The 25,580-nt window shown below is 47.0% G+C and overlaps 1 protein-coding gene across 1 annotated transcript in view; it reads right to left on the bottom strand.

Moving 5' to 3' along the window:
* Nucleotides 1-25,580, bottom strand: part of DNAH7 (dynein axonemal heavy chain 7) — an 880,767-nt gene that overhangs the window by 645,301 nt on the left and 209,886 nt on the right. The window contains exon 19 of the mRNA XM_075317837.1: nucleotides 13,067-13,260. Coding sequence (XP_075173952.1) covers nucleotides 13,067-13,260 — 194 coding nt within the window. The remainder of the gene's footprint in view (nucleotides 1-13,066; nucleotides 13,261-25,580) is intronic.

The following is a 25,580-nucleotide window of genomic DNA, read 5'->3' as shown; positions in this document are numbered from 1 at the left end:
AGTAGCCTGAACCAAGTTAGACGCCACTTGGATCTGGAGACTGGGAGCCCTGTTAGCGTCACAGGGTCCACACGCCCACCCAGCCCAGGAACTCCCTGTTAACATCACAGGGGCCATTGAGTACGCTGACCATGTGCATTGGGGCCACACCTGTGGACAGCAGGCGCATCAGCAGCAGCAGGCCTGTTAATGACACTGGGCTGCACAAGCAGGACTGGTAGGACAGGAGCTGGTCTTAACCGTTCTGCGTTACCAACTGTGGTGGCGGCCTGCATCGACGCCCTATCCCTGCCTACCTCTGGCCTAAAGCTCCAATGGGTTCAACACATGGAGGTGTGCTCTTTCGGAGCATAATAGAAGACTGCGCACCTCCTTGTTGGCTCCAGCCCGTTTTATAAACTGGGTCCGCCCAAAACCAGGGTGCACCACAATGCACCTCTAGGAGACAAAAGCAGAGTGACACGTCATGAGTGGCATAACTAGCGTCCTATTTGGAACCGCAACTTCAAAAATGATCTCATGGCTGCCACGACACAAACACCTCACCAGTCATCGTCTGACCATCAATAATGAGGTGACAAGTCATAGGCGCAGGCCTCTGCAAGCCATTTGGGAGTGGCCTGGCCACATCGTCAGGACACCTGATGCCCTGTGGTCTATATGGGCCCCCCACATCAGGGGCAGGGCCAAAGAGTTCATTACCGGACCTAGTCTCTGATGCAGTAAGTGCCTGAGCATGCTAAGTAGCATGAAATACAGTCTCTGAAAAAAGAATATCAGCTTTAGCATGGTGTCTAGGCACAAAACAGGAGTTAGACCCGGCACGGAGTGCAAGTACCTGTGCAAAGAGGCTTTTCGCACTAAGTGTGGGAGCATGCGCTGTATCCCGAAATGAAGACTTAGCCTCAGGAATGGCACAGTCAGGCTGAGCATACTCACTAGGCGAAACACTGTAGTTAGGCTGCGGCTGGGGTAAATCGGCACACGCATGCGCACTAGCTGCCTCTCCACACTTAGACGTGGAGGAGAAATTGCTCTTCGGGTGTGGACTTGGAGATGCTGTCTATGAACAGAAGGAAAAGCTAAAGGTGTGTGTTACAGCAAGGAGCCACCGCGGAAACACTTCGTTCAATTGTGAGGGGAGTCATTTTGGAGTTTGGTGAGGAGTACCGTAACGCCAGTGAGCAGCATCCTGTGCCACAGACCAACATTCTTACGGTGCTGTCTATACTGCTTACCGTGAGAGGAGCGTAAAGTCTGTATTTCTGGCAACTGGACATCACAGTACCCGGGTACGGTAGGCTGTGCACAGACAATAATGCGGGCACGCAACACTTTGTTTTATTAGCAAAACACATATCTGTTCTGGGTAGGCCGACTATTTATAGACAATAAAGGTACCGTCACACTAAGCAACTTACCAGCGATCCCAACAACGATAGGGATCGCTGGTAAGTTGCTAGGAGGTTGCTGGTGAGATGTCACACTGCGACGCTCCAGCGATCCCACCAGCAACCTGACCTGGCAGGGATCGCTGGAGCGTCGCTACACAAGTTGCTGGTGAGCTCACCAGCAACCAGTGACAAGCCCCCAGCGCCGCGTGGAAGATGCTGCGCTTGGTAACTAAGGTAAATATCGGGTAACCAACCCGATATTTACCTTGGTTACCACCGCACGGAGCTACACGTGCAGAGAGCAGGGAGCAGCGCACACTGAGCGCTGGCTCCTTGCTCTCCTAGTTACAGCACACATCGGGTTAATTACCCGATGTGTGCTGCAGCTAAATGTGCACAGAGCAGGGAGCAGCGCACAATGCTTAGCGCTGGCTCCTTGCTCTCCTAGTTACAGCACACATCGGGTTAATTAACCCGATGTGTGCTGCAGCTAAATGTGCACAGAGCAGGGAGCAGCGCACAATGCTTAGCGCTGGCTCCTTGCTCTCCTAGTTACAGCACACATCGGGTTAATTAACCCGATGTGTGCTGCAGCTAAATGTGCACAGAGCAGGGAGCAGCGCACAATGCTTAGCGCTGGCTCCTTGCTCTCCTAGTTACAGCACACATCGGGTTAATTAACCCGATGTGTGCTGCAGCTAAATGTGCACAGAGCAGGGAGCAGCGCACAATGCTTAGCGCTGGCTCCTTGCTCTCCTAGTTACAGCACACATCGGGTTAATTAACCCGATGTGTGCTGCAGCTAAATGTGCACAGAGCAGGGAGCAGCGCACAATGCTTAGCGCTGGCTCCTTGCTCTCCTAGTTACAGCACACATCAGGTTAATTAACCCGATGTGTGCTGCAGCTAAATGTGCACAGAGCAGGGAGCAGCGCACAATGCTTAGCGCTGGCTCCTTGCTCTCCTAGTTACAGCACACATCGGGTTAATTAACCCGATGTGTGCTGCAGCTACATGTGCACAGAGCAGGAGCCGGCACTGACAGTGAGAGTGGAGGAGGCTGGTATCGAAGGTAAATATCGGGTAACCAAGGACAGGGCTTCTTGGTTACCCGATGTTTACTGTGGTTACCAGCCTCCGCAGAAGCCGGCTCCTGCTGCATGCACATTTAGTTGTTGCTGTCTCGCTGTCACACACAGCGATCTGTGCTTCACAGCAGGACAGCAACAACTAAAAAATGGCCCAGGACATTCAGCAACAACCAACGACCTCACAGCAGGGGCCAGGTTGTTGCTGGATGTCACACACAGCAACATCGCTAGCAACGTAACAAAAGTTGTTCGTTAGCAACGATGTTGCTAGCGATGTTGCTTAGTGTGACGGGGCCTTTAGACTTGCTGCCTCTGCACTGTCAAATTGTCACGTACAGTTTAATTCATAGAGGGACAGCGACACATGTTTGCATTGACTGTTGATTTTCAAGATTTCCATGACTGTGTTACAGAGCTGTGTGGTTTGCATTCACACTGCTATCATCTGCCTTATCTGTGAGGCTTCAGCTAACAAGGGTATTCAGGGGGGGTAATGTGTTTTGTCTATGTTTAGGTAGATAACTGGGAAGCTCTTGTGATGCGCCACTGGTAAGTTGTGTTCGCGGGATTAGCAGGTAGTAGGCAACAGAATAGATTGTTCAATTATTTAAATTGTATGCATGGTTCTTATTGTTTGTTTTGGTAAAGTTAAACAATCATTTATCAACCCAACTGACTAGAGTCCTTTTCCTGTTGCCTGGTTTTGCTGCATACTGGGGAGCCCACCTTGTACACGACTTAAAATGAAGCATAAGTCGCAATGTGAATGTCACTGTGCTACAATGCGGCCTAGCGTGCCTGTGCAACCACCGCCTGCCCCATCAAGTGCATCTGCGTGCTCTTCATCCTCTGTGACTGTGGGGACAGCAGTCTCACATGGTTTTTCACACTGAACTTCCACCCCTTTACACGCAACAGGGAGTGTGATTGGCAGGTCATCACTTGTTTTGGAAGTGGAAACAGAAGGTATTGTTGAGCTGTCAGACATCGAGAGAACCACCATTGGATGCAGGCTACATTATATCCACACCTGCACCTTCGTCACAGATTGGCTGGACTACCTGCAGTTAATAATTGCATTCCAGAAATGGAAAGGAGTGCAGAATGCACATGTGTTGTACCTTGCTTGGCAGCAAAGGAACACTAACTTAGTATTACAGACAATTTTAGGAAGGCAGAAAAAGAGTCAGCTCTTTGGGCAAATGAAATAGCGTGGCAAAAGTGGACAGGTGGGTACAGTGGCCGTGTTCTGTGGGTACCAGGACAGTAAAGGAAGCCTCACTTTCTATCCCTCAGAATGATCAAATGCAGCAAGGAATTCCCTGAGTTTGCTATAAAATTAGCGTAGCAAAATGTGCATGAGGGTGTCATGCAGAGGTGCTGCAAATAGCTTTTCACCAGTGGGACACTAATGGAAGTCCAACAGCCACTTTTAGGATGCCACAAAGTTTACTCAGTGTTTGCTAGTATAATGGCTTAGTAACAATGAGTCTGAGTGTGAAATGCAGAGGTGCTGGAAATAGATTTGCAATAGTGGGACACTAATGGAAGTCCAACAGCCACTTTTTGTATGCCACTAAATGGCAGCATTTTTTGCTATTATTATAGCTTATTAAAACAGAGCAGGAGGGTGTCATGCAGAGGTGCTAGAAATAGCTTGGCACCAGTGGTGCACTAATGGAAGTCCAACAGCCACTTCTTGTATGCCACTAAATGGCAGCATTTTTTGCTATTATTATAGCTTAATAAAAACAGAGCAGGAGGGTGTCATGCAGAGGTGCTAGAAATAGCTTGGCACCAGTGGGACACTAATGGAGTACAACAGCCACTTCTTGTATGCCACTAAATGGCAGCATTTTGTTGCTATTATTATAGCTTATTAAAAACAGAGCAGGAGGGTGTCATGCAGAGGTGCTAGAAATAGCTTGGCACCAGTGGGGCACTAATGGAAGTCCAACAACCACTTCTTGTATGCCACTAAATGGCAGCATTTTTTGCTATTATTATAGCTTATTAAAAACAGAGCAGGAGGGTGTCATGCAGAGGTGCTAGAAATAGCTTGGCACCAGTGGGGCACTAATGGAAGTCCAACAGCCACTTCTTGTATGTCACTAAATGGCAGCATTTTTTGCTATTATTATAGCTTATTAAAAACAGAGCAGGAGGGTGTCATGCAGAGGTGCTAGAAATAGCTTGGCACCAGTGGGGCACTAATGGAAGTCCAACAGCCACTTCTTGTATGCCACTAAATGGCAGCATTTTTTGCTATTATTATAGCTTATTAAAAACAGAGCAGGAGGGTGTCATGCAGAGGTGCTAGAAATAGCTTGGCACCAGTGGGGCACTAATGGAAGTCCAACAACCACTTCTTGTATGACACTAAATGGCAGCATTTTTTGCTATTATTATAGCTTATTAAAAACAGGGCAGGAGGGAGTCATGCAGAGGTGCTAGAAATAGCTTGGCACCAGTGGGACACTAATGGAGTATAACAGCCACTTCTTGTATGCCACTAAATGGCAGCATTTTTTTGCTATTATTATAGCTTATTAAAAACAGAGCAGGAGGGTGTCATGCAGAGGTGCTAGAAATAGCTTGGCACCAGTGGGGCACTAATGGAAGTCCAACAGCCACTTCTTGTATGCCACTAAATGGCAGCATTTTTTGCTATTATTATAGCTTATTAAAAACAGAGCAGGAGGGTGTCATGCAGAGGTGCTAGAAATAGCTTTGCACCAGTGGGACAATAATGAAGTCCAACAGCCACTTTTAGGATGCCACTAAGTTTCCTCAGTGTTTGCTAGTATAATGGCTTAGTAACAATGAGTTTGAGTGTGCAATGCAGTGGTGCTGCAAATAGCTTTGCACCAGTGGGACACTAATGGAAGTCCAACAGCCACTTTTAGGATGCCACTGTTTACTCAGTGTTTGCTAGTATATTAGCTTAGTAACAATGAGTTTGAGTGTGCAATGCAGAGGTGCTGCACATAGATTTGCACCAGTGGGACACTAATGGAAGTCCAACAGCCACTTTTAGGATGCCACTAAGTTTCCTCAGTGTTTGCTAGTATAATGGCTTAGTAACAATGAGTTTGAGTGTGCAAAGGGCAGGAGGGTACAGTGGCAGGATTGTGGGTCTGGGTAGAGGAAAGGAAGCCTCCCTTTTTATCCCTCCTAATGGGGAAATGCAGCGAGGAAATCCCTGACCTTAGCTACACAGACGCTGTCATCTTGTGTAGCTGTTAAAATCTGTTTTCACGGACCTGACTGTTACCTATGGCTCTGACCCTGCCGGTATTAGCCCTTACAAGGGCTGAAAGAAACTTCTATCCCTATTCTGTATAGCGCTGTGTATAGAGAGTACACAGCAGTATCGGAGACAGGAGCTATGCCAGCGGTGACTGACACCAAGACGCAGAAGGCAGATAATGGCGTGCTGGAGGAAAATGTCCGTTTTTATAATGCAGGGACATGTGACATGGACATCCTATCACACATGCCGTTGCTTCTCTGGCTAAAAGTCCACTTAGCTGTGTATGTGTTTGGGATTGGCTGATATGCTGGCCCGACCCACTACACATGTGCGCTTAGGGAAGGAAGACAAGGAAAAAAAAAAAAGCAGCAGCAGCGCCGGACCCGAGCGTGGTGAGCGCAGCGTCCCCTCCCCGCCCGCGACAACTTGGCGTCACGAACAGGATCTTACCGCTCTGCCGTCTGGTAGGGGTGCGCCTTGTGACCATCGGAGGTGTCCGGCCAAAAAATTTGAGAAGCTGCCATTTTGGGAGCGAAAAATCCCCGCTCGAGCGTCTCCTCGAGCAGTGGAGGCGCGAGAGCCGAAATCCCGCCCCTGTAGAGGAGGAGCCGGAAAAAAGACTAAGGGGGACGGATGGCGTCTGACCGCACGTAGCTCGCGGCTATAAAAGCAGGGACGCCAGGACCCTGCGGCCATCTTTTGGTTCCTGGAAGGGGCCACCGCAGCGATGCACCAACCGTCCCGCAGCACCGTAGCCCCCGTGCCCGGGACCGTGGCGTGGGTGGAGGTCCGGACCGCTCAGCTACAACAACGGCTGCAGATCCGTGTGCAGCTCCTCTTGGAGAAGTGGGAGGCCGACATTGCGGAGGTGGTGGCGGCCATACGGAGACGCGAGGTGGAGGGAGTTTTGGAAGGGTGGGTAAGTGGCCCACGCCCCTGTACCCCTAGCGGGTCGGACATCGCGGCCGAGGGGCCCGGTCTACACCCGCTCGCCCTGCTACCTCCCCCGCTACCCGTGTTGGCTGCTGCTGCCCCGTCACTAGGCCCGCTACCACCACAATTGGTAGCGGTACCCTGCCCATCCGCCCCGGCGGACCGGTCTGCAGCAAAAGCCCGTGACCGCCCTGAACCGCTTCCATGGAAGAAGCCGAAGGCTGAGCCCGTCAGCAAAAATCCACCGGAGGCACCTGTGACCGTGCCTGGCCCCGTACCGCCTCCGGCAGCCCGTCTCGTGCAGGAAGAGACGGAGGCTCAGTGGGAGAGGACCCCTGTACCCGTTCCCCATGCCTCGGCTGAGGCTGTGCCGGGTCGCCGCTGTGAGGCAGCAACCCAGGCCATGACACCGCGGGACCTACCGCCCAGAACACTGGCAGTGGGCAGTGTGAAGGAGGTCTCGCGGGGCCCAATCCGCGCGCAGGGGCCCACCGTAGCCCCTTACTGGGACAGGGAACAGACCCCACTGGGCCAGGAAATCGCGGAGAGTGAGAGGAGGAAGGCAAAGCTGGTTGCTCGCACGATTAAGGAAAAAGAGAGCCTCCGCCAGGCCACCTTCCGCGTACGGGGCCCAATCTATGAGGGGCAGGTGAGGAGGTTTGACGTCCGTCGAGGGTACGGATTTACATATGAGCCGGGCCTGGAGGCCGGAATCTTTATAGCCCGACGGGACGTCAATGCCCACCTGCCGGAGGACCACCCGGGCAGCAACCTGATGCCGGGGGATTTGGTCCAGTACACTAGGCATTGCGGGGAGAGGGGTTGGTTTGCTCTGGACGCTAAGCTGAGGGGCAGCCAAGAGGCCCGAGTACAAGCCCAGCCCCCTCCTCCGGCCTACATCGTGGATTTGAAGTGAGTCAGCGGTCCACCGTTGCTGGCAGTTGTCCCCATTGGGACCACCAGTATAGTTAAAAGTTTGAATGATAAGATTCAACCGAAGAAGTTATCTGATTGGATTGAACCGGCCGTTGCCGGCTACTAGTCCCCATAGGGACTTTCTGCAACCGTTGCGTAAGGGACTTCTTACGGACAAGCCCGAGAACTTGCAGGGCAACCACAAACTTAGTGGAATGTAAATAATTGTTGGCTTAATCCATTACCGCCTCCGGAGAGGCTGATTTGGGAGGATGGGCCTGGAGGAAAGGGATGGCCCAGGCCCGCCACTACCGTAACTGGTGGCGATCCTTCGGGGGTTCAGGGGTCCCCTGAAAGAGACAGTACCCGCTCGGGCAGCTTGGTTCTGGACTGGGGTCAAGAGGTGCTGCCCACTTCTTAGGGGCAGCATCAGGGCCAGGTTGTTTGGGTGGGAGAAGAGCGGAAGCCGTACCATTGTGAAATGTTTGTGATTTTTACATGTTTTTACCGTTTTCTATCTTTTACAGTTAACAAAAATAAAACCGGTGATGGACGGGCAGCCCGCGGACGGCCTGCATTTTACTAAGGGGGAATGTGGCACCCTGGACAAGCCAGGACATCACAGGTACTACAACAACACACCCCACACCCCGGCTAAGCACATCTAGGTCAAACAAAAATCCTTCTTGCCTCCCTCCAGGGGCTGATGTCTACACCAGGGGGTGGAGCCAGGCGGTTGGCCCCACCCACCGAGGAGTTCACAGTCCTGGAGGCGGGAAAAGGAAGGAGTTGGAGTGAGGAGTTGAGAGTTTGAGGAGTGAAGTGGTAGTGGAGCAGACTGACGGTGTCCGGGTGCGTGGCCCGGGCACATACAGCAAGGTTGGCAGACGGTGGTGACCGTCTGCAGGAGGGGCTAATTGACGTGAACCGTAAGGACCGGGGATGGGCGGTGGCCCGCCGGTACCGGATCGGGGAGCGAAGAGAAGCCAGAACCATTCGGCAGGGCCTATGGACCCCGACCAGACAAGGAGTCGCCGTAAAACCGGTCAAATCCGTTAGCGAAGGGAACCTCCGGGGTTTCCCAGCAGTCAAGACCCGATTGAAGGCAACAGCTCAAACCGTGAAGGGAAATACAGTCACCGCCAAGACTACAGTTCCCAGGGCCAGAGCCTGCGGGCAAAAGGGGTTTCCTCAGCCTCCATCCAAGCTGGGGAGCGGGTTACCGGTGGGAAGCCACCGGAACCGAGAACATCACACAGGTGCAGGGAAAGGCAACCTACCGGGAGAAGAACCACCGCAGCCGTCTGTGGGACCCGTCCATCCAGCCGTTTGTTTTACCGGAGACTTTGCATTCATCATTGGCTGAGTGAGTACCACCGTGCCATGCGGCACCGTGCTGCCAGCGCGACCCTGCACCTCACCAGGCCCCGTAACCCGCCTGCCATTCCTCCCTCACCGGGCCCCGGGACAACCAATTCCCCTACCCACGGAGGGGAAAAACAACATTGCTCCCGGGATCCCCGTCCAGAGCAGCGGTGGTGTCACAACCTCACCACAACCGTGGGTGGCGTCACGGACAATAAATCCCCAAAACCATTCCCCTTTTCACTCACAGGCGAGGAGCGCCGCTCGAGTCCCCGGGATCTGGCCCACCGCTCGAGCCACCACCGAGCAGCAAGCGAAGCAGCAGCAGCGCCGGACCCGAGCGTGGTGAGCGCAGCGTCCTCTCCCCGCCCGCGACATACACCCTCACCTCTCTCTTTTAATTGTGCTCTCTGGAATCCACGGTCTGTATGTAACAAGCTTCCTTACATCCACAAATACTTTCTCAATAACTCTCTTAATCTGCTGGCCCTCACTGAGACCTGGATTCAGGATTCGGACACTGCTTCCCCTGCTGCCATTTCTCATGGTGGATTACACTTTTCCCATTTACCAAGACCTGAGAACAGACATGGTGGTGGAGTCGGCTTACTCCTGTCCCCACAGTGCACTTTCCAGGTCATCCCCCCAGCTCCATCACTCTCATTCCCATCCTTTGAGGTCCACACTATCAGGCTCTTCCATTCCCTCTCCCTCAGAGTAGCGGTCATATACCGTCCCCCAGGCTCACACACCCAGTTCCTTCACCACTTTTCAGCCTGGCTGCCACACTTCATGTCCTCAGAATTACCAACCCTTATCCTAGGAGACTTTAACATACCCATGAACAGCCCCATCTCCCCTTCTGCATCCCAGCTTCTATCTCTAACCACCTCCTTTGGCCTTTCGCAGCTCTCATCCTCTGGGACACATGAAGACGGCAACGCCCTTGACCTGGTCTGCGCCCGCCTCTGCTCCATCTCTCACTTTGATAACTTATCTCTTCCCCTCTCTGGCCACAACATCCTCTCCTTCAAGATCACAAACCCTCGCCCACCCCAACACACTCCCACCTATCACACGTTCAGAAACCTACAGGCCATCGACTCTCAGACATTTACAGACTCTCTACACTCATCACTGTCCCCTATCTCCTCACTTTCCTGTCCTGATCTGGCTGTAAACCACTACAATGACACACTCAGAAGTACCCTAAACCAAGTAGCATCCCTCACCTTCAGAAAGACCAAACACAGAGTAAAACAGCCCTGGCTCAAATCGCAAACTCAATTTCTCCAGCACTGCTCTAGGAGTGATGAACACCTATGGAGGAAAACCTGCACACCAGAAAACTTCATCCACTACAAATTCATGTTAAGAACCTACAACGTTGCCATTCACCTTGCCAAACAGACCTACTTCACCACCTTGATCTCCTCACTATACAACAATCCAAAAAAGCTCTTTGACACCTTTCCTTCCCACCTTAGTCCCAAAGCACAGACCCCTATCACAGACCTTTATGCTGATGATCTGGCCTCATATTTCACAGAGAAAAGAGAAAACATCCGGCAAGAGATCAGCTCCCAGTCACCAAGCGTCGTGATTTCCATCCCTCCCCACATGCCGTCCGGATCACTCTCCACATTTGACCCAGTCACAGAGGAAGAAGTCTCCAGGCTCCTCTCCTCGTTCTACCACTTGTCCTACCGAACCCTTTCCCTCACACCTACTCAAGTCTTTCTCTCCAGTCATCACTACTCACCTAACTAAAATCTTCAATCTCTCTCTCACTCTTCTGGTATCTTCCCTCCTCCCTTAACACTCTATCATTACTCCATTATTAAAAAAAAATCTACTCTTGACCTATCTTGCACAAACAACTACAGACCAGTCTCCAATCTCCCCTTCATTTCCAAATTCTTGGAGCGCCTGGTCTATTCCTGCCTCACCCGCTACCTCTCCACTCACTTCTAGATGCTTTACAGTCTGGCTTTTGCCCCCTATACTCAACAGAAACTGCCCTTGTCAAAGTAACCAATGACCTACTGACAGCAAAACGTAATGGTGACCACTCTCTGCTTATTCTTCTTGACCTCTCTGCAGCCTTAAACACTGTTGACCCCCATCTCCTTCTCTCTATGCTCCATTTAATCGGCCTAAAGGACACTGTGCTCTCCTGTTTTTTTCCTATCTTTCTGGCCACTCATTTAGCGTATCATTTGCTGGCTCCACATCTTCCCCTCTTCCTCTCACAGTTGGGGTCCCTCAAGGTTCAGTCCTCAGCCCTCTTCTTTTCTCTCTCTACACTGCCCCAATTGGACAGCCCATCAGTAGATTTGGCTTCCAGTACCATCTTTATGCTGATGACACACAACTATACACTTCATCCCCGCTGTACTACAGAATACCAGTGACTGTCTGACTGCAGTTTGCAACGTTATGTCTGCTCTTTATCTGAAACTTAACCTTTCCAAAACTGAACTACTCCTATTCCCTCCATCTTCTAACCTCCCTAAATCCAACATCTCTTCCAACCTTCCTAAACCTCTCTGTGTTTGGCACCATGATAACTCCTAGGCAGCAGGCTCGCTGTCTAGGTGTTATACTTAACACCGATCTGTCCTTCACCTCCCATATACAATCTCTTGCCCACTCCTGTCGCTTGCACCTGAAGAACATCTCTGGAATCCATCCCTTTCTCACAATGGAAACGACAAAAACCCTCACCGTGGCCCTGATCCACTCCCGACTCGACTACTGTAACTCTCTATTAATTGGTCTCTCCCTAACTAGACTCTCTCCTCTGCAGTCCATCCTTAATGCAGCAGCCAGTGTCACCTACCTGGCTAACCGCTACTCGGATGCCTTCTCTCTGTGCCAGTCATTGCGCTGGCTGCTCATATATCACAGGATCCAATTCAAATTGCTTGTTCTCACCCACAAAGCTCTCCACAGTGCGGCACCCCCCTACATCTCCTCCGTCCTCTCTGTCTATCACCCCACCTGTTCTCTATGCTCTGCAAATGACTTTCGACTAACATCCATACTAATCCGAACCTTCCACTCCCAGATCCAAGACTTCTGCCGAGCTCCACCAATCCTCTGGAACGCTCTACCCCAAGAAGCTAGGACAAATCACAACTTATTCAGCTTCAGCTGCTCCCTAAAAACCCATCTTTTAAGGGTGGCCTACCACACTCCCTAGCAGAACTAAATTCACATAGTCCCTCCACGTCTTCTCAGAACATAACCCCACGTCAAACTCTATGGCACCCAAAGGCATCTCAAGGTTCTGGTCAACTGGTTCAGGCAGCCATTATCTATCCCCCATTTCCTTGAGATGGCTGGATTGTCATTATAAATAAGCACTTGTACCTTGCCCCCCCCCCGCCCATCGCATTGTAGATTGCAAGCTCTCACGAGCAGGGTTGTCTCTTTTTTTTTCAAACTCTAATTATTGTAATTTTTATAACTGTTATTTGTTGGTATATGAACCGCCTGAATTGTAAAGCGCTGCGGAATATTGACGCTAAAGATTTATTATTATTATTATTATTATTATAACCCACTCGTAAAGTGCCGCCCCTTCACAAAACATAATCCATACTTCAAGAGGAGGAAGGCAATTAAAGAAGGTTTGGAGGCCACTGTGATGTGACTATCCTATGGAAATTGAGCCAAATCAGTTAATGAAGTTCTTTACAAAGCGACATAACTTTCAATGCTTGACACAGTTATGAAAAAAGAAATTGTAAGTTTAGTAACACTTTAGCTTATCTCAATCCTCTTATATGAGCTGATCTTCTTCAACATTTTATCAAGATTAGTTATTTGTCAGGTTAATCTTTGCTACATCTGTACATTGTGAAGTACATTATTAAAACACTGCATGTCATATTTCTTTTACACACCAATACCATGGAAAATGAAGTTAGCTTTATTGAATGGGTTTATGAAATCTTAGTTATGATTAAAAGTCTGTTTACGCTTAGAACACGTAGGCCTGTACTGATTTGGACTATGTTTTGTATCCAATAAACTTTATGTTTTTAAAAAGACCAATTATCTGAATATATAGTTGCTGCAGCTGAATAAAAAAAAATATGAAATCTTACCTGGTTGGATCTTTTGTTTCTGATAAAATTTCAAGGAGTTCATCATTAGACAAAAAGAAAAATCTAGGAAAAAACAGTCGTTTCTTTTCCAGGTAGTCATTAAGGCCCTTTAAAATAAGCTCCAAAAACTCGTTTGACTTTTTGAATCTTTCAAGCATTTTCTCAATCATAACCACAGAAAGAACATGCTTGTCCTAGCAAAAGAGAAATACATACAGTATATATGTTGTTAAATATATTTTGGATTTAATTACAGATTAAAAGAATATCACGCATGAGGAAAGATAATATAATAAAATCTCACAATTAGAAAATAGCAAGGAATAACATCATTCATGTTTAGTTTTTATCTCCCCTTCTTCTAAAAACCATAACTTTATTTTTTATCAACATATCTATAGGAGAGCTTGTGTTTTGCAGGACAAGTTGTGTTTGGAGACTGTGTCTCTGACGCATGTTTTCCTGATCAGTGTCAGCTTTCTCTAAGGGCCCTCTGACTTATTTAATAAAAGTTACACTTTAGTTCACATACTTTTCTCTCTTCCTTTTACCTTTTATATTTGCTATTCCTGTGAAGCACCAGACTAAATTCTAGAATTTATTGTGTAGTTACTGTATGATTTTTGTTATATATATATATATAGATGTTGTCTGTAGTTGCCAAGTATTTGTGTAGTGCGCTGTAAATGTTCTGGGTGTTGTCTGGGTGTGCGTGTGTGAGAGCGGTGTTGTTTGTGTGTTGCGTTGTTTGTAGAGTGCTGTGTGTCTGCAGCGTTGTGTGTGTGTGTGTGTGTGTGGTGCTGTGTGTTGCGTTGTGTTGTTTGTGGATCGCTGTGTGTCTGCAGCATTGTGTGTGTGTGTGGTGCTGTATGTGTTGCACGGTTTGTGTGGGTGTGTGTGTGTTTTGGGGGGAGGTATGTTTTGTGCAGTGTGTGTGTGTTGGAGGAGTAGTCCTGGAGGGAGAGGAGTATAATAGTAGGAATAGTCCTGGGGGGAGAGGAGGATAATAGGAGGAATAGTCCTGGGGGGAGAGGAGGATAATAGGGGGAGAGGAGGATAATAGGAGGAGTAGTCCTGGGGTGAGGAGTATAATAGGGGGAGTAGTCCTGGAGGGAGAGGAGGATAATAGGAGTAGTAGTCCTGGGGGGACAGGAGTATAATAGGAGGAGTAGTCCTTGGGAGAGAGGAAGATAATAGGAGGAGTAGTCCTGGGGGAGAGCAGGATAATAGGAGGAGGAGTCCTGGGGGAGAGGAGTATAATAGGAGGAGTAGTCCTGTGGGGAGAGCAGGATAATAGGAGGAGGAGTCCTGGGGGGAAAGGAGTATAATAGGAGTAGTAGTCCTGGGGGAGAGGAGTATAATAGGAGGAGTAGTCCTGTGGGGAGAGCAGGATAATAGGAGGAGGAGTCCTGGAGGGAGAGGAGTATAATAGTAGGAATAGTCCTGGGGTAGAGGAGGATAATAGGAGGAATAGTCCTGGGGGAGAGGAGGATAATAGGAGGAGTAGTCCTGGGGGGAGAGGAGTATAATAGGAGGAGTAGTCCTGGGGAGAGAGGAAGATAATAGAAGGAGTAGTCCTGGGGGAGAGGAGTATAATAGGAGGAGTAGTCCTGGAGGAGAGCAGGATAATAGGAGGAGGAGTCCTGGGGGGAGAGGAGTATAATAGGAGGAGTAGTCCTGGGGGAGAGGAGTATAATAGAAGTAGTCCTGGGGGGAGAGGAGTATAATAGGAGGAGTAGTCCTGGGGGAGAGGTGTATAATAGGAGGAGTAGTCCTGGGGGAGAGGAGTATAATAGGAGGAGTAGTCCTGGGGGAGAGGAGTATAATAGGAGGAGTAGTCCTGGGGGTGAGGAGTCTAATAGGAGGAGTAGTCCTGGGGGGAGAGGAGGATAATAGGAGGAATAATCCTGGGGGGAGAGGAGGATAATAGGAGGAGTAGTCCTGGAGGTGAGGAGTATAATAGGAGGAGTAGTCCTGGGGGGAGAGGAGGATAATAGGAGGAGTAGTCCTGGGGGTGAGGAGTCTAATAGGAGGCGTAGTCCTGGGGGGAGAGGAGTCTAATAGGAGGAGTATTCCTGGGGGGGGGGGAGAAGAATAATAGGAGGAGTAGTCCTGGGGGGAGAGCAGGATAATAGGAGGATGAGTCCTGGGGAGAAAGGAGGATAATAGGAGGAGTAGTCCTGGGGTGAGAGGAGTATAATAGAAGTAGTCCTGGGTGGAGAGGAGTATAATAGGAGAAGTAGTCCTGGGGAGAAAGGAGGATAATAGGAGGAGTAGTCCTGGGGGTGAGGAGTCTAATAGGAGGAGTAGTCCTGGGGGGGAGAGGAGTCTAATAGAAGGAGTATTCCTGGGGGGAGAGGAGGATAATAGGAAGAGTAGTCCTGGGGGTGAGGAGTCTGATAGGAGGAGTATTCCTGGGGGGGGAGAAGAATAATAGGAGGAGTAGTTCTTGGGGGAGAGCAGGATAATAGGAGGAATAGTCCTGGGGAGAAAGGAGGATAATAGGAGGAGTAGTCCTGGGGTGAGAGGAGTATAATAGAAGTAGTCCTGGGGGGAGAGGAGTATAATAGGAGGAGTAGTCCTGGGGGGAGAGCAGGATAATAGGAGGAGTAGTCCTGGGGAGAAAGGAGGATAATAGGAGGAGTAGTCCTGGGGGGACAGGAGGATAATAGGTGGAGTAGTCCTGGGGGGAGAGGAGTCTAATAGGAGGAGTAGTCCTGGGGGGAGAGGAGGATAATAGGATTAGTCGTCCTGGGGGTGAGGAGTCTAATAGGAGGAGAAGTCCTGGGGGGAGAGGAGGATAATAGGAGGAGTAGTCCTGGGGGGAGAGGAGTCTAATAGGAGGAGTATTCCTGGGGGGAGAGAAGAATAATAGGAGGAGTAGTCCTGGGGGGAGAGGAGGATAATAGGAGGAGTAGTCCTGTGGGGAGAGCAGGATAATAGGAGGAGTAGTCCTGGGGAGAGAAGAATAATAGGAGGAGTAGTCCTGGGGAGAAAGGAGGATAATAGGAGGAGGAGTCTTGGGGTGAGAGGAGTATAATAGAAGTAGTCCTGGGGGGAGAGGAGTATAATAGGAGGAGTAGTCCTGGGGGGGAGGAGGATAATAGGAGGAGTAGTTCTTGGGGGAGAGCAGGATAATAGGAGGAGTAGTCCTGGGGAGAAAGGAGGATAATAGGAGGAGTAGTCCTGGGGTGAGAGGAGTATAATAGAAGTAGTCCTGGGGGAGAGGAGTATAATAGGAGGAGTAGTCTTGGAGAGAGGAGTATAATAGGAGGAGTAGTCTTGGGGGAAGAGGAGTATAATAGGAGGAATAGTCCTGGGGGAGAAGAGTATTATAGGAGGAGTAGTCCTGGAGGTGAGGAGTATAATAAGAGGAGTAGTCCTGGAGGTGAGGAGTATAATAGGAGGAGTAGTCCTGGAGCGGGGGGGGCCGAGCGGGGGCGTGGCCGAGTGTGGGGGCGTGGCCGAGGGGGCAACTATGCAAAGCGGTTTCCATAGTTACCTGATGTGTATCATTGTTATCAGCGTACGTGTGCCGGGAGTAGGGGTATGCTAGTAAGCATGGTACAAATCAGGTAAGTATTCAAAGAGACAGTGCTGGGTCACTTGTTGGTCTCCTGCTGTGCAGCACGCATCAGCGTATGACAGCGGGAGACCAACGATCTGAATGGGCAGGGAGCCGGCATACGCTGGTAACCATGCTACACAATATTACCTGATGTGTACCATGGTTACCAGCGTACCCCGCCCCCCGCACGCACGGGAGCCCACACCAGCGTACGCCGGCAACCCCAGCAATGTGAGGGTATGTGTCGGCTGGGTTGCCGGCGTACGCTGGTGTGGGCTCCCAGGGGTACAGCACTCACCTGGAAGTCGGGGCTCCGTGTCGGTTCGGGGAATGCGTGCGGGGGGCGGGGCCAGAGCGAGCGTGCAATGCGTGAGGGGGGGCGGGGCGTGGCCGAGTTGCCAATGCGTGCAGGGGGCCAGGGCGAGAGGCCAATTCGTGTGGGGGCGGAGCCTGGGCGAGCGGCCAATCCATGCGGGGGGCGGAGCCGAGGCGAGGCGAGCGGCCAATGAGACGCTTGTCCCGGTAACGACAGAATTTTGGAGCAAGACAGACAGACAGACAGAATAAGGCAATTATATATATATATATATATATATATATATATATGTACTAGAAAAAAACAGAATGAACCAGGCGTTCCCTTGCTGGTTTCCCACGCTGGTACTAACCTGACTTCAAACCGTATTGGCAGCACCTTTACAATTGTGGACAGGTATGTATCTGGATGATGTATAAATATGAGACAAAAAAGACCAGTCGCACACTTTGAAAAACCAAAATAAATTCTACCTTATAAAATAAATGGAGGTATGTAGAATATTATAATGGCCATTGTAATACCAGCCCAACGCCCCTTCATATTTATACATCATCCAGAAACGCACCTGTCCACAATTGTAAAGGTGCTGCCAATACGGTTTGAAGTCAGGTTAGTACCAGCGTGGGAAACCAGCAAGGGAACCCCTGTTTCATTCTGTTTTTTTCTACTGTATAATGCATATAACAGGGAGTGGTGCTCTGTTTGCTAGATTTGCACCCCAGCTCCAGGCTGCTTCATTAGCCTCCTTTTTGTTCACCGGCTGATCGTGTAGGCTTTTAAAACCCAGAAAAGATGCAGTTTAGTATAGGACCCAGCAAAGGAGGATGCCGTGAAGGGGCGCTGGGCTGGTATTACAATGGCCATTATAATATTCTAAATACCTCCATTTATGTTATAAGGTAGAATTTATTTTGGTTTTTCACAGTGTGCGACTTGTCTTTTTTGTCCCATATATATATATATATATATATATATAAATATATATATATATGTGTGTGTGTGTGCACATATATATGTGTGTATATACATATATACACACACACATATATATTCATATATATATATATATATATATATATATAAATATATATATATATATATATATATATATATATGATTATAGATGGTGGGCAGATGAGCCGAGATTCTAAGTCGTCTCTTAAAGACCTCAGAGCATAATACACATAATATGTAACAAAAATAGTGTCAGTTCTTCTACTCCCCTCACAGCTCATCTTTATAGCCCCTCTGCTCCTTATTGCCACTGGTCCATCAAGGGCTGAGACCTTTAAAGGGTGCATATATAGAGCCCTCCTCGGCCTATAAGACAAGGAGTCCTACTGACTAAGGCATCGGGGATTTCAGAACTACCAATGCCAATGCGAAGAGATGACAAGGACTGGATGGGCAGCAGTGAATATTGTGCAAGCCGGAGAGGTGAGTATAAGTTTGTTGTTTGTTTTTTATATTTTGATGTCTTTTTATGGTTCAGAAAAAAGTAGTGTCCCCAACTCAAAAAAAGCCTAGTCAGCATGTGACCGCTAGTATGCAGATTGTATACACATAGTCATGTAACAACCTGTTCATATTAGCAACTAGAGATGAGCGATGTTCGAGGTTCGCCAATTTCATGTTCGAGTGATTTTGGGGGGTGCTAGAGATCGAACTCGAACTCGAGTTTTTTGCTAAAAGCTCAACAGTTCGAGTTACGTTTGAGAACGGTTCGATCAGCAAAAACGTGGCTTTTCACAGTAAGGTTATGTGCACATGTTGCTATCTGCATGCGTCCTGCGTCCCCAGCACAATCCCTCTCTCTTTCCTACTCACCGATCACGGGCATCTCGCTGCACGCTGTCACAAATCTGCTGTGTCTTTTCCTTTTTAGAAAATGGTTGCCGCTTCATTAGTCAATTAGTTATTCCGTGCTTTCCCCGCCCACCGGCGCCCATGATTGGTTGCAGTTAGACACGTCCCCAAGCTGAGTGACAGCTTTGTCACTGCAACCAATCACAGCCGCCGGCGGGCGGCTCTATATCGTGCAGTAAAATAAATAAATACATCATAAAAAAAAAAAAAGATGTGATTCCCCCATATTTGATAACAGCCAGGATAAAGCCGCACGGCTGGAGGCTGGTATTGTCAAGATGGAGAGCACCACGTTATCGGGAGCCCACCACCCTAACATTATCACCCAGCAGCCGCCCGGAATAGCCGCATCCATTAGATGCGACTGTCCCGGGGGACTCTACCCAGCTCATCCCGAATTTCCCTGGTGCGGTGGTAATCGAGGTAATAAAGAGTTAATCATGCCAGGTGTCTCCCCGAGATACCTTCCATAATTAAACTTAAAGTAAAAGTAAAGAAACACACACACCGAAAAATCCTTTATTTGCAATAAAAGACAAAAAAAACCCCATCTTTCACCCCTTTATTAACCCACAAATACCCCTCCAGTTCCGACGTAATCCACACGACACTGTCATCTCTGCTCCCTTAAGATGTAGCAGCACCGTAAAACACCATCGCGCTGGATCAGGTCCACGTAGCAATGAAGTGAATCGCGCTGTCAGCAGAGCACTGCAGGCTTCAAGATTACAAAATCTGCCTATGTTTATCAATAGAGGTAATAGCTCAGTGGATTGGGTGCTTGCATATGCAGCATGAGGTCGTGAGTTCTGGTCCCGGTCCTGGTAAAGAATTTAACTATTTTTTTTTTAATTTATTTTTAATTTTATCGTGCAGTGAAATAAATAAATAAAAAAAAAATGCGGTTCCTCCCATATTTGATACCAGCCAGGATAAAGCCACATGGCTGGAGGCTGGTGTTGTCAGGATGGAGAGCACCACATTATCGGGAGCCCACCACCCTAACAATATCACCCAGCAGCCGGCCGGAATAGCTGCATCCATTAGATGCGACTGTCCCGGGGGACTCTACCCAGCTCATCCCGAATTGCCCTGGTGCGGTGGCAATCGAGGTAATAAAGAGTTAATCATGCCAGGCGTCTCCCCGAGATACCTTCCATAATTAAACTTAAAGTAAAAGTAAAGAAAAACACACACCGAAAAATCCTTTATTTGCAATAAAAGACAAAAAAAACCCCATCTTTCACCCCTTTATTAACCCACAAATACCCCTCCAGGTCCGACATAATCCACATGACACTGTCAGCTCTGCTACAGAACACGAGTGCTCTGATCAGCTCCATGTAGCAATGAAGTGAATCGCGTGGTCAGTAGAGACTTCAGCAATGCAGAAGTCAAGATTACAAAATCCGCCTATCTTTATCATTAGAAGCAGCAGACTAGTGGTTAGAGCGCTTGCTTAAATAGTATGAGGTCGCGAGTTCTAGTCTCGGTAAAAAATGTTTTTTTGTTTTTTTTTTATTTTTAATTTAATTATATTTATAATATATTTATAATTTCAATTTAATGTTTAATGTTTAACGTTTATTAACTGTATGTGTACATTTTGAATGTGTTTTTATGTGTTTGTGATTGCCTCCCATTGGTTTCAATGGGGTTCGAGAGGTTCGTCGAACGGCTCGCCGAACTGAACTCGAACGCGGCCTCCGTTCGACGAACCGAGTCGAACTCGAGCCTCTAGAGGTTCGCTCATCTCTATTAGCAATACTGGGGAATTGGGACAGAATCCACACCACACAATTTCACAATTCAGTAGTCTGTAGCCAGAGTGCCTACAGACTTTTGTCCAAAACCTGGACAATACCTTTAACCCTTTGTGTCCGCAGCCAATTTTCATTTTTATGGTTTGCATTTCCTCACCTTCTCCTCTTCTTACAATTGCTGTTTTTTTACAGGGTCAACTGTACTTTTGAATGACACCATACACTTTTCCATGTAATGTATTGAAAAATGTTTGAGGTTTTGTTTTCACAGTATTCATTATTTTTACAGTATTCATTCACCACTTTCTAACAATTTGTTTATGTAGTCAGGAGAGGATGAAATGGTAAATGGATGTGACTAAGCAATATGGTTAACCCTCTAAAGGGAGTCTGTCAGCAGATTTTTGCTATGTAATCTGAAGACAACAAGCTGCAAGGGTTAACAGAGATTTTAGCCATGTGTCTCTTATCACAAAGTGTGTTTTTGTTTACCTGCAATGCTAGTTTCAGTTTCAGTAGATTTATCATTAGTTGGACTGAAGAGCACAAGAGGCCTCTGCTATTTTGCTAAAACTAAAATTATTCATTGTGTCAGAACGGCTGCACCAAGTATTCTACGTGATACATCATTTGATTCAGGTGTCTTTGCCTACATTATGCTTAGATCAGGTAGAAAAAACCTGCTGAAAGATTTCCTCTTGGCTACATGTGTACGCTGTTGTTTTTGCCACTTTTTTTCCTTATTTTTTGGTGTAGTTTTGTTGTCAGAAAGTTCTCACTTTCGACTTCTCAGCAATGTCTATAAGAATTCAGATTTTCAGTTTTTTATCTGCAGTTTATTTGTCACAAACATCTGACAAACTGCAGTATGTCAATTCTTTTGCGTTTTGTCCCTGCGTTTCTAACTAGAGAAATTGATCCCCGAAAACTGGCTGGATATCGGTCCCCATATACTCTGTGGGGACCAGAATATGGCTTGAAGGGGTAGGAGCAAGCGCTTCATACTTACCGGGTAACCAGCATGGCTGTACGCTCCCGTGGCTGCTCAGTCACTTACCGGACCGATCATTACCTTCATTGAATATGCACTGCATTCCCTGCCCACCGGCGTCTGTGATAGGTTGAACTCACAGCTTTTTTGACACTTCCATCACAGACCCGGTCTGCAGGTCTATCGTACAGTAAAATAAATAAAATCACAAAATTAGTGAAGGATTACCCTATATTATGCTACCCAGCACACAAAGCATATGGCTACAGGCTGCAGCCCCTAGCTGTGTACTTATCTTTGCTGTGTAATAAAATAGGAAGAACTGCATGCAGCTTTTTTTTAATATTTAAATAAATAACTTTAAAAAACAGTGTGCAGTCCCGCCAATTTTGATACCCAGCCAAGATAAAGCCAGACAGCAGGGGGCTGGTATTCTCAGGCTCGGGAGACCCATGGTTATTGGGAGCCCCCCAGCCTAAAAATAGCAGCCTCAATCCGCCCAAGATTACTGCATCCATTAGATGCTTCAATCCCAGCACTTTACACGGCTCTTCCCGATTGCACTGGTACAGTGGGTAATAAGGGGTTAATGGCAGCCCACAGCTGCCACTAAGCCATAGATTAGTAATGGGAGGCATCTATGAGACCTAAGCATCACTAACCTGTAAAAGTGAAAAGGAATAGACACAAACACCCAAAAAATCCTTTATTTGAAATAGTAATACAAAAATCACCCTCTTTCACCCCTTTATTAACTCCCAGAACACCCAGGTCCGACGTAATCCACATAAGGTGCCATGATGATTCCAGCACTGCTACATCTGAATTCACACTGAACGGCCATAGAACATGACCGCCTACTGTGAGGTTTAAGCAGAGACTGAGTGAGCCAAGCGATGACCAGGGGAAACAGTGACTATGTATGAGCCTAAAGAGCAGCCCCGGAAGAAGAATGAGAGGCCGTGGGAGCAGATACAGCTGTGCCGGAGACTCTGTAAGTATAGCACGCTCTGTTTATTATTTTTTTTTATTTATTTTAACTTTATTTCTTTTATTTCCCAGATGCCTTTGAACCCGCTGGGGTCAGACTTTACAGTCTTGTCCGCCCATCACTATTTTTGACATAAAAAAGCATCACAATCGGATTTGACAAAAACGCAGCATCATTGCAATCCTTTTTTTTTTACATTCCAGGTTCTTTGGGAAAAGGTGCAGTTTTTGGTGCAGTTTTGATGCCTCAAACATGTAGTTTTTTTTTGTGATAACAAAACTGCAGCATACTCATGTAGCCTTAAGGACCGATTTTTTTGTTTTTCCCTTCCCATATTCCAAGAGCCATAACTATTTCATTTGTCCATCAATTTAGCCTTGTGAGGGCTTGTTTTTTGAGGGATGAGTTGCACTATGAACGGCACCATTTATTTTATCATGTAATGTACTAGTAAGTGGAAAAAAAAAGCAATTGTGGCGAAATAGAAATATTTTTTTTCATTCACAGCCTTCTTTTTATCAAAAACTGACCTGAAAATCTGCAATTCTGGCATTTTGATTTTTTTTTTTTATGCTGTTTACCGATCAGAAAAATGTATTTTATATTGGACATTTCTGAAAGCAGCAATACCAAATGTGTGTATTTTTTTAATGTTTTATTTTCAATGGTGATATGAACTTTCGGGGTTTTTTTTTATAATTTTAAAAACTTTATGTTTTTTTTACTTTTTACTGTTTTTACTAGTCTACTTATGCGACTTGAAGCTACAATCGTCCAATCTCTTGTGCTATACAGAGCAGTGCTGATGCACTGCTTTGTATAGCAGAAATCTTGATGTCCTATGAATGTAGCCTTGCATGATAGACACGTGTCATCAGTTGACACCCTGCTGTGAGGACAACCCATCGGCACCCCGTGATCATATGATGGGGTCACTAATGGGAGCGGAGAATGACGCGTTCCCTGCACGAACGTATTAAATCCCGCTGTCAGAGATTGACAGCGGTATTTAACTGGTTTACAGCAACAGCTGTTAGAGGCAATGTTGGCTGATGAGATTATCTGGCATGTGCAAGGAAAGATGCAAACTTGGCGTAGCGAGCCCCCATCAAAGGCAGGGGGATGAAGATGACCCAAGATGGACATAGTATGTTATGGGTTATGGAGGCAAGGTATAACATTTTGCCATGGTGCACTAAGCATGTGATATGATCTGTCTCTCTTTTCATTTTTGGCAAGTTCAGAGGTATGATTAACGTAAGGATAGTGAGGATGGCCACTGTTGTTAATTATCAGTATTATTCAGTCGCTAAGCTACAAAGCATATGCCAACCAAAGCAGTGCTAACAATTTATCATATGTTGTGCGTTCTGCAGCCTGAACACTTATTGAGCTCAGCTTTCTCTGTTCAACTGCTTGCGAGGCCCCTTTCAGACATCCATGTTTAAACAGGTGCAAGTCACACGTACCGGTATGGTCACCCGTGTGTCATCCGTGTGACGTCCGTGTTTGCATACATATGACTGGTACCAGTAAAAAATACATGATACTGAAATGAATGTTTTTTTAAAGTGTAAAAGATCGGCAAAGCCTGAAAAATTATAGCTAGCTATAGAAAGATAGATAGATCAGATCAGATAAGATAGATAGATAGATAGTTAGATAGAACAGATAAGATGAATTGACTGATAGATAGATATATACATGGATAGATAGATAGATAGATAGATAGCTGGAGATAGATAGATAGATAGATAGATAGATAGATAGATAGATAGATAGATAGATAGAGGGATACATGATAGATAGATAAATAGATAGATACATGATAGATAGATAGATAGATAGATAGACAGAGGGATACATGATAGATAGATAAATAGATAGATACATGATAGATAGATAGATAGATAGATAGAGGGATACATGATAGATAGATAGATAGATACATACATGGATAGATAGATACATGATAGCTAGATAGATAGATAGAGGGATAGATAGATAGATACATGATAGATAGATAGATAGATAGATACATACATGGATAGATAGATACATGATAGATAGATAGATACAGTTAGGTCCAGAAATATTTGGACAGTGACACAATTTTCGCGAGTTGGGCTCTGCATGCCACCACATTGGATTTGAAATGAAACCTCTACAACAGAATTCAAGTGCAGATTGTAACGTTTAATTTGAAGGTTTAAACAAAAATATCTGATAGAAATTGTAGGAATTGTACACATTTCTTTACAAACACTCCACATTTTAGGAGGTCAAAAGTAATTGGACAAATAAACCAAACCCAAACAAAATATTTTTATTTTCAATATTTTGTTGCGAATCCTTTGGAGGCAATCACTGCCTTAAGTCTGGAACCCATGGACATCACCAAACGCTGGGTTTCCTCCTTCTTAATGCTTTACCAGGCCTTTACAGCCGCAGCCTTCAGGTCTTGCTTGTTTGTGGGTCTTTCTGTCTTAAGTCTGGATTTGAGCAAGTGAAATGCATGCTCAATTGGGTTAAGATCTGGTGATTGACTTGGCCATTGCAGAATGTTCCACTTTTTTGCACTCATGAACTCCTGGGTAGCTTTGGCTGTATGCTTGGGGTCATTGTCCATCTGTACTATGAAGCGCCGTCCGATCAACTTTGCGGCATTTGGCTGAATCTGGGCTGAAAGTATATCCCGGTACACTTCAGAATTCATCCGACTACTCTTGTCTGCTGTTATGTCATCAATAAACACAAGTGACCCAGTGCCATTGAAAGCCATGCATGCCCATGCCATCACGTTGCCTCCACCATGTTTTACAGAGGATGTGGTGTGCCTTGGATCATGTGCCGTTCCCTTTCTTCTTCAAACTTTTTTCTTCCCATCATTCTGGTACAGGTTGATCTTTGTCTCATCTGTCCATAGAATACTTTTCCAGAACTGAGCTGGCTTCATGAGGTGTTTTTCAGCAAATTTAACTCTGGCCTGTCTATTTTTGGAATTGATGAATGGTTT

Source organism: Anomaloglossus baeobatrachus, chromosome 7 (genome assembly GCF_048569485.1).
Source record: "Anomaloglossus baeobatrachus isolate aAnoBae1 chromosome 7, aAnoBae1.hap1, whole genome shotgun sequence".
NCBI lineage: Eukaryota > Metazoa > Chordata > Amphibia > Anura > Aromobatidae > Anomaloglossus > Anomaloglossus baeobatrachus.
Note: the sequence above shows the minus strand (reverse complement) of the source record. Positions and strands in the feature narration are given on the sequence as shown.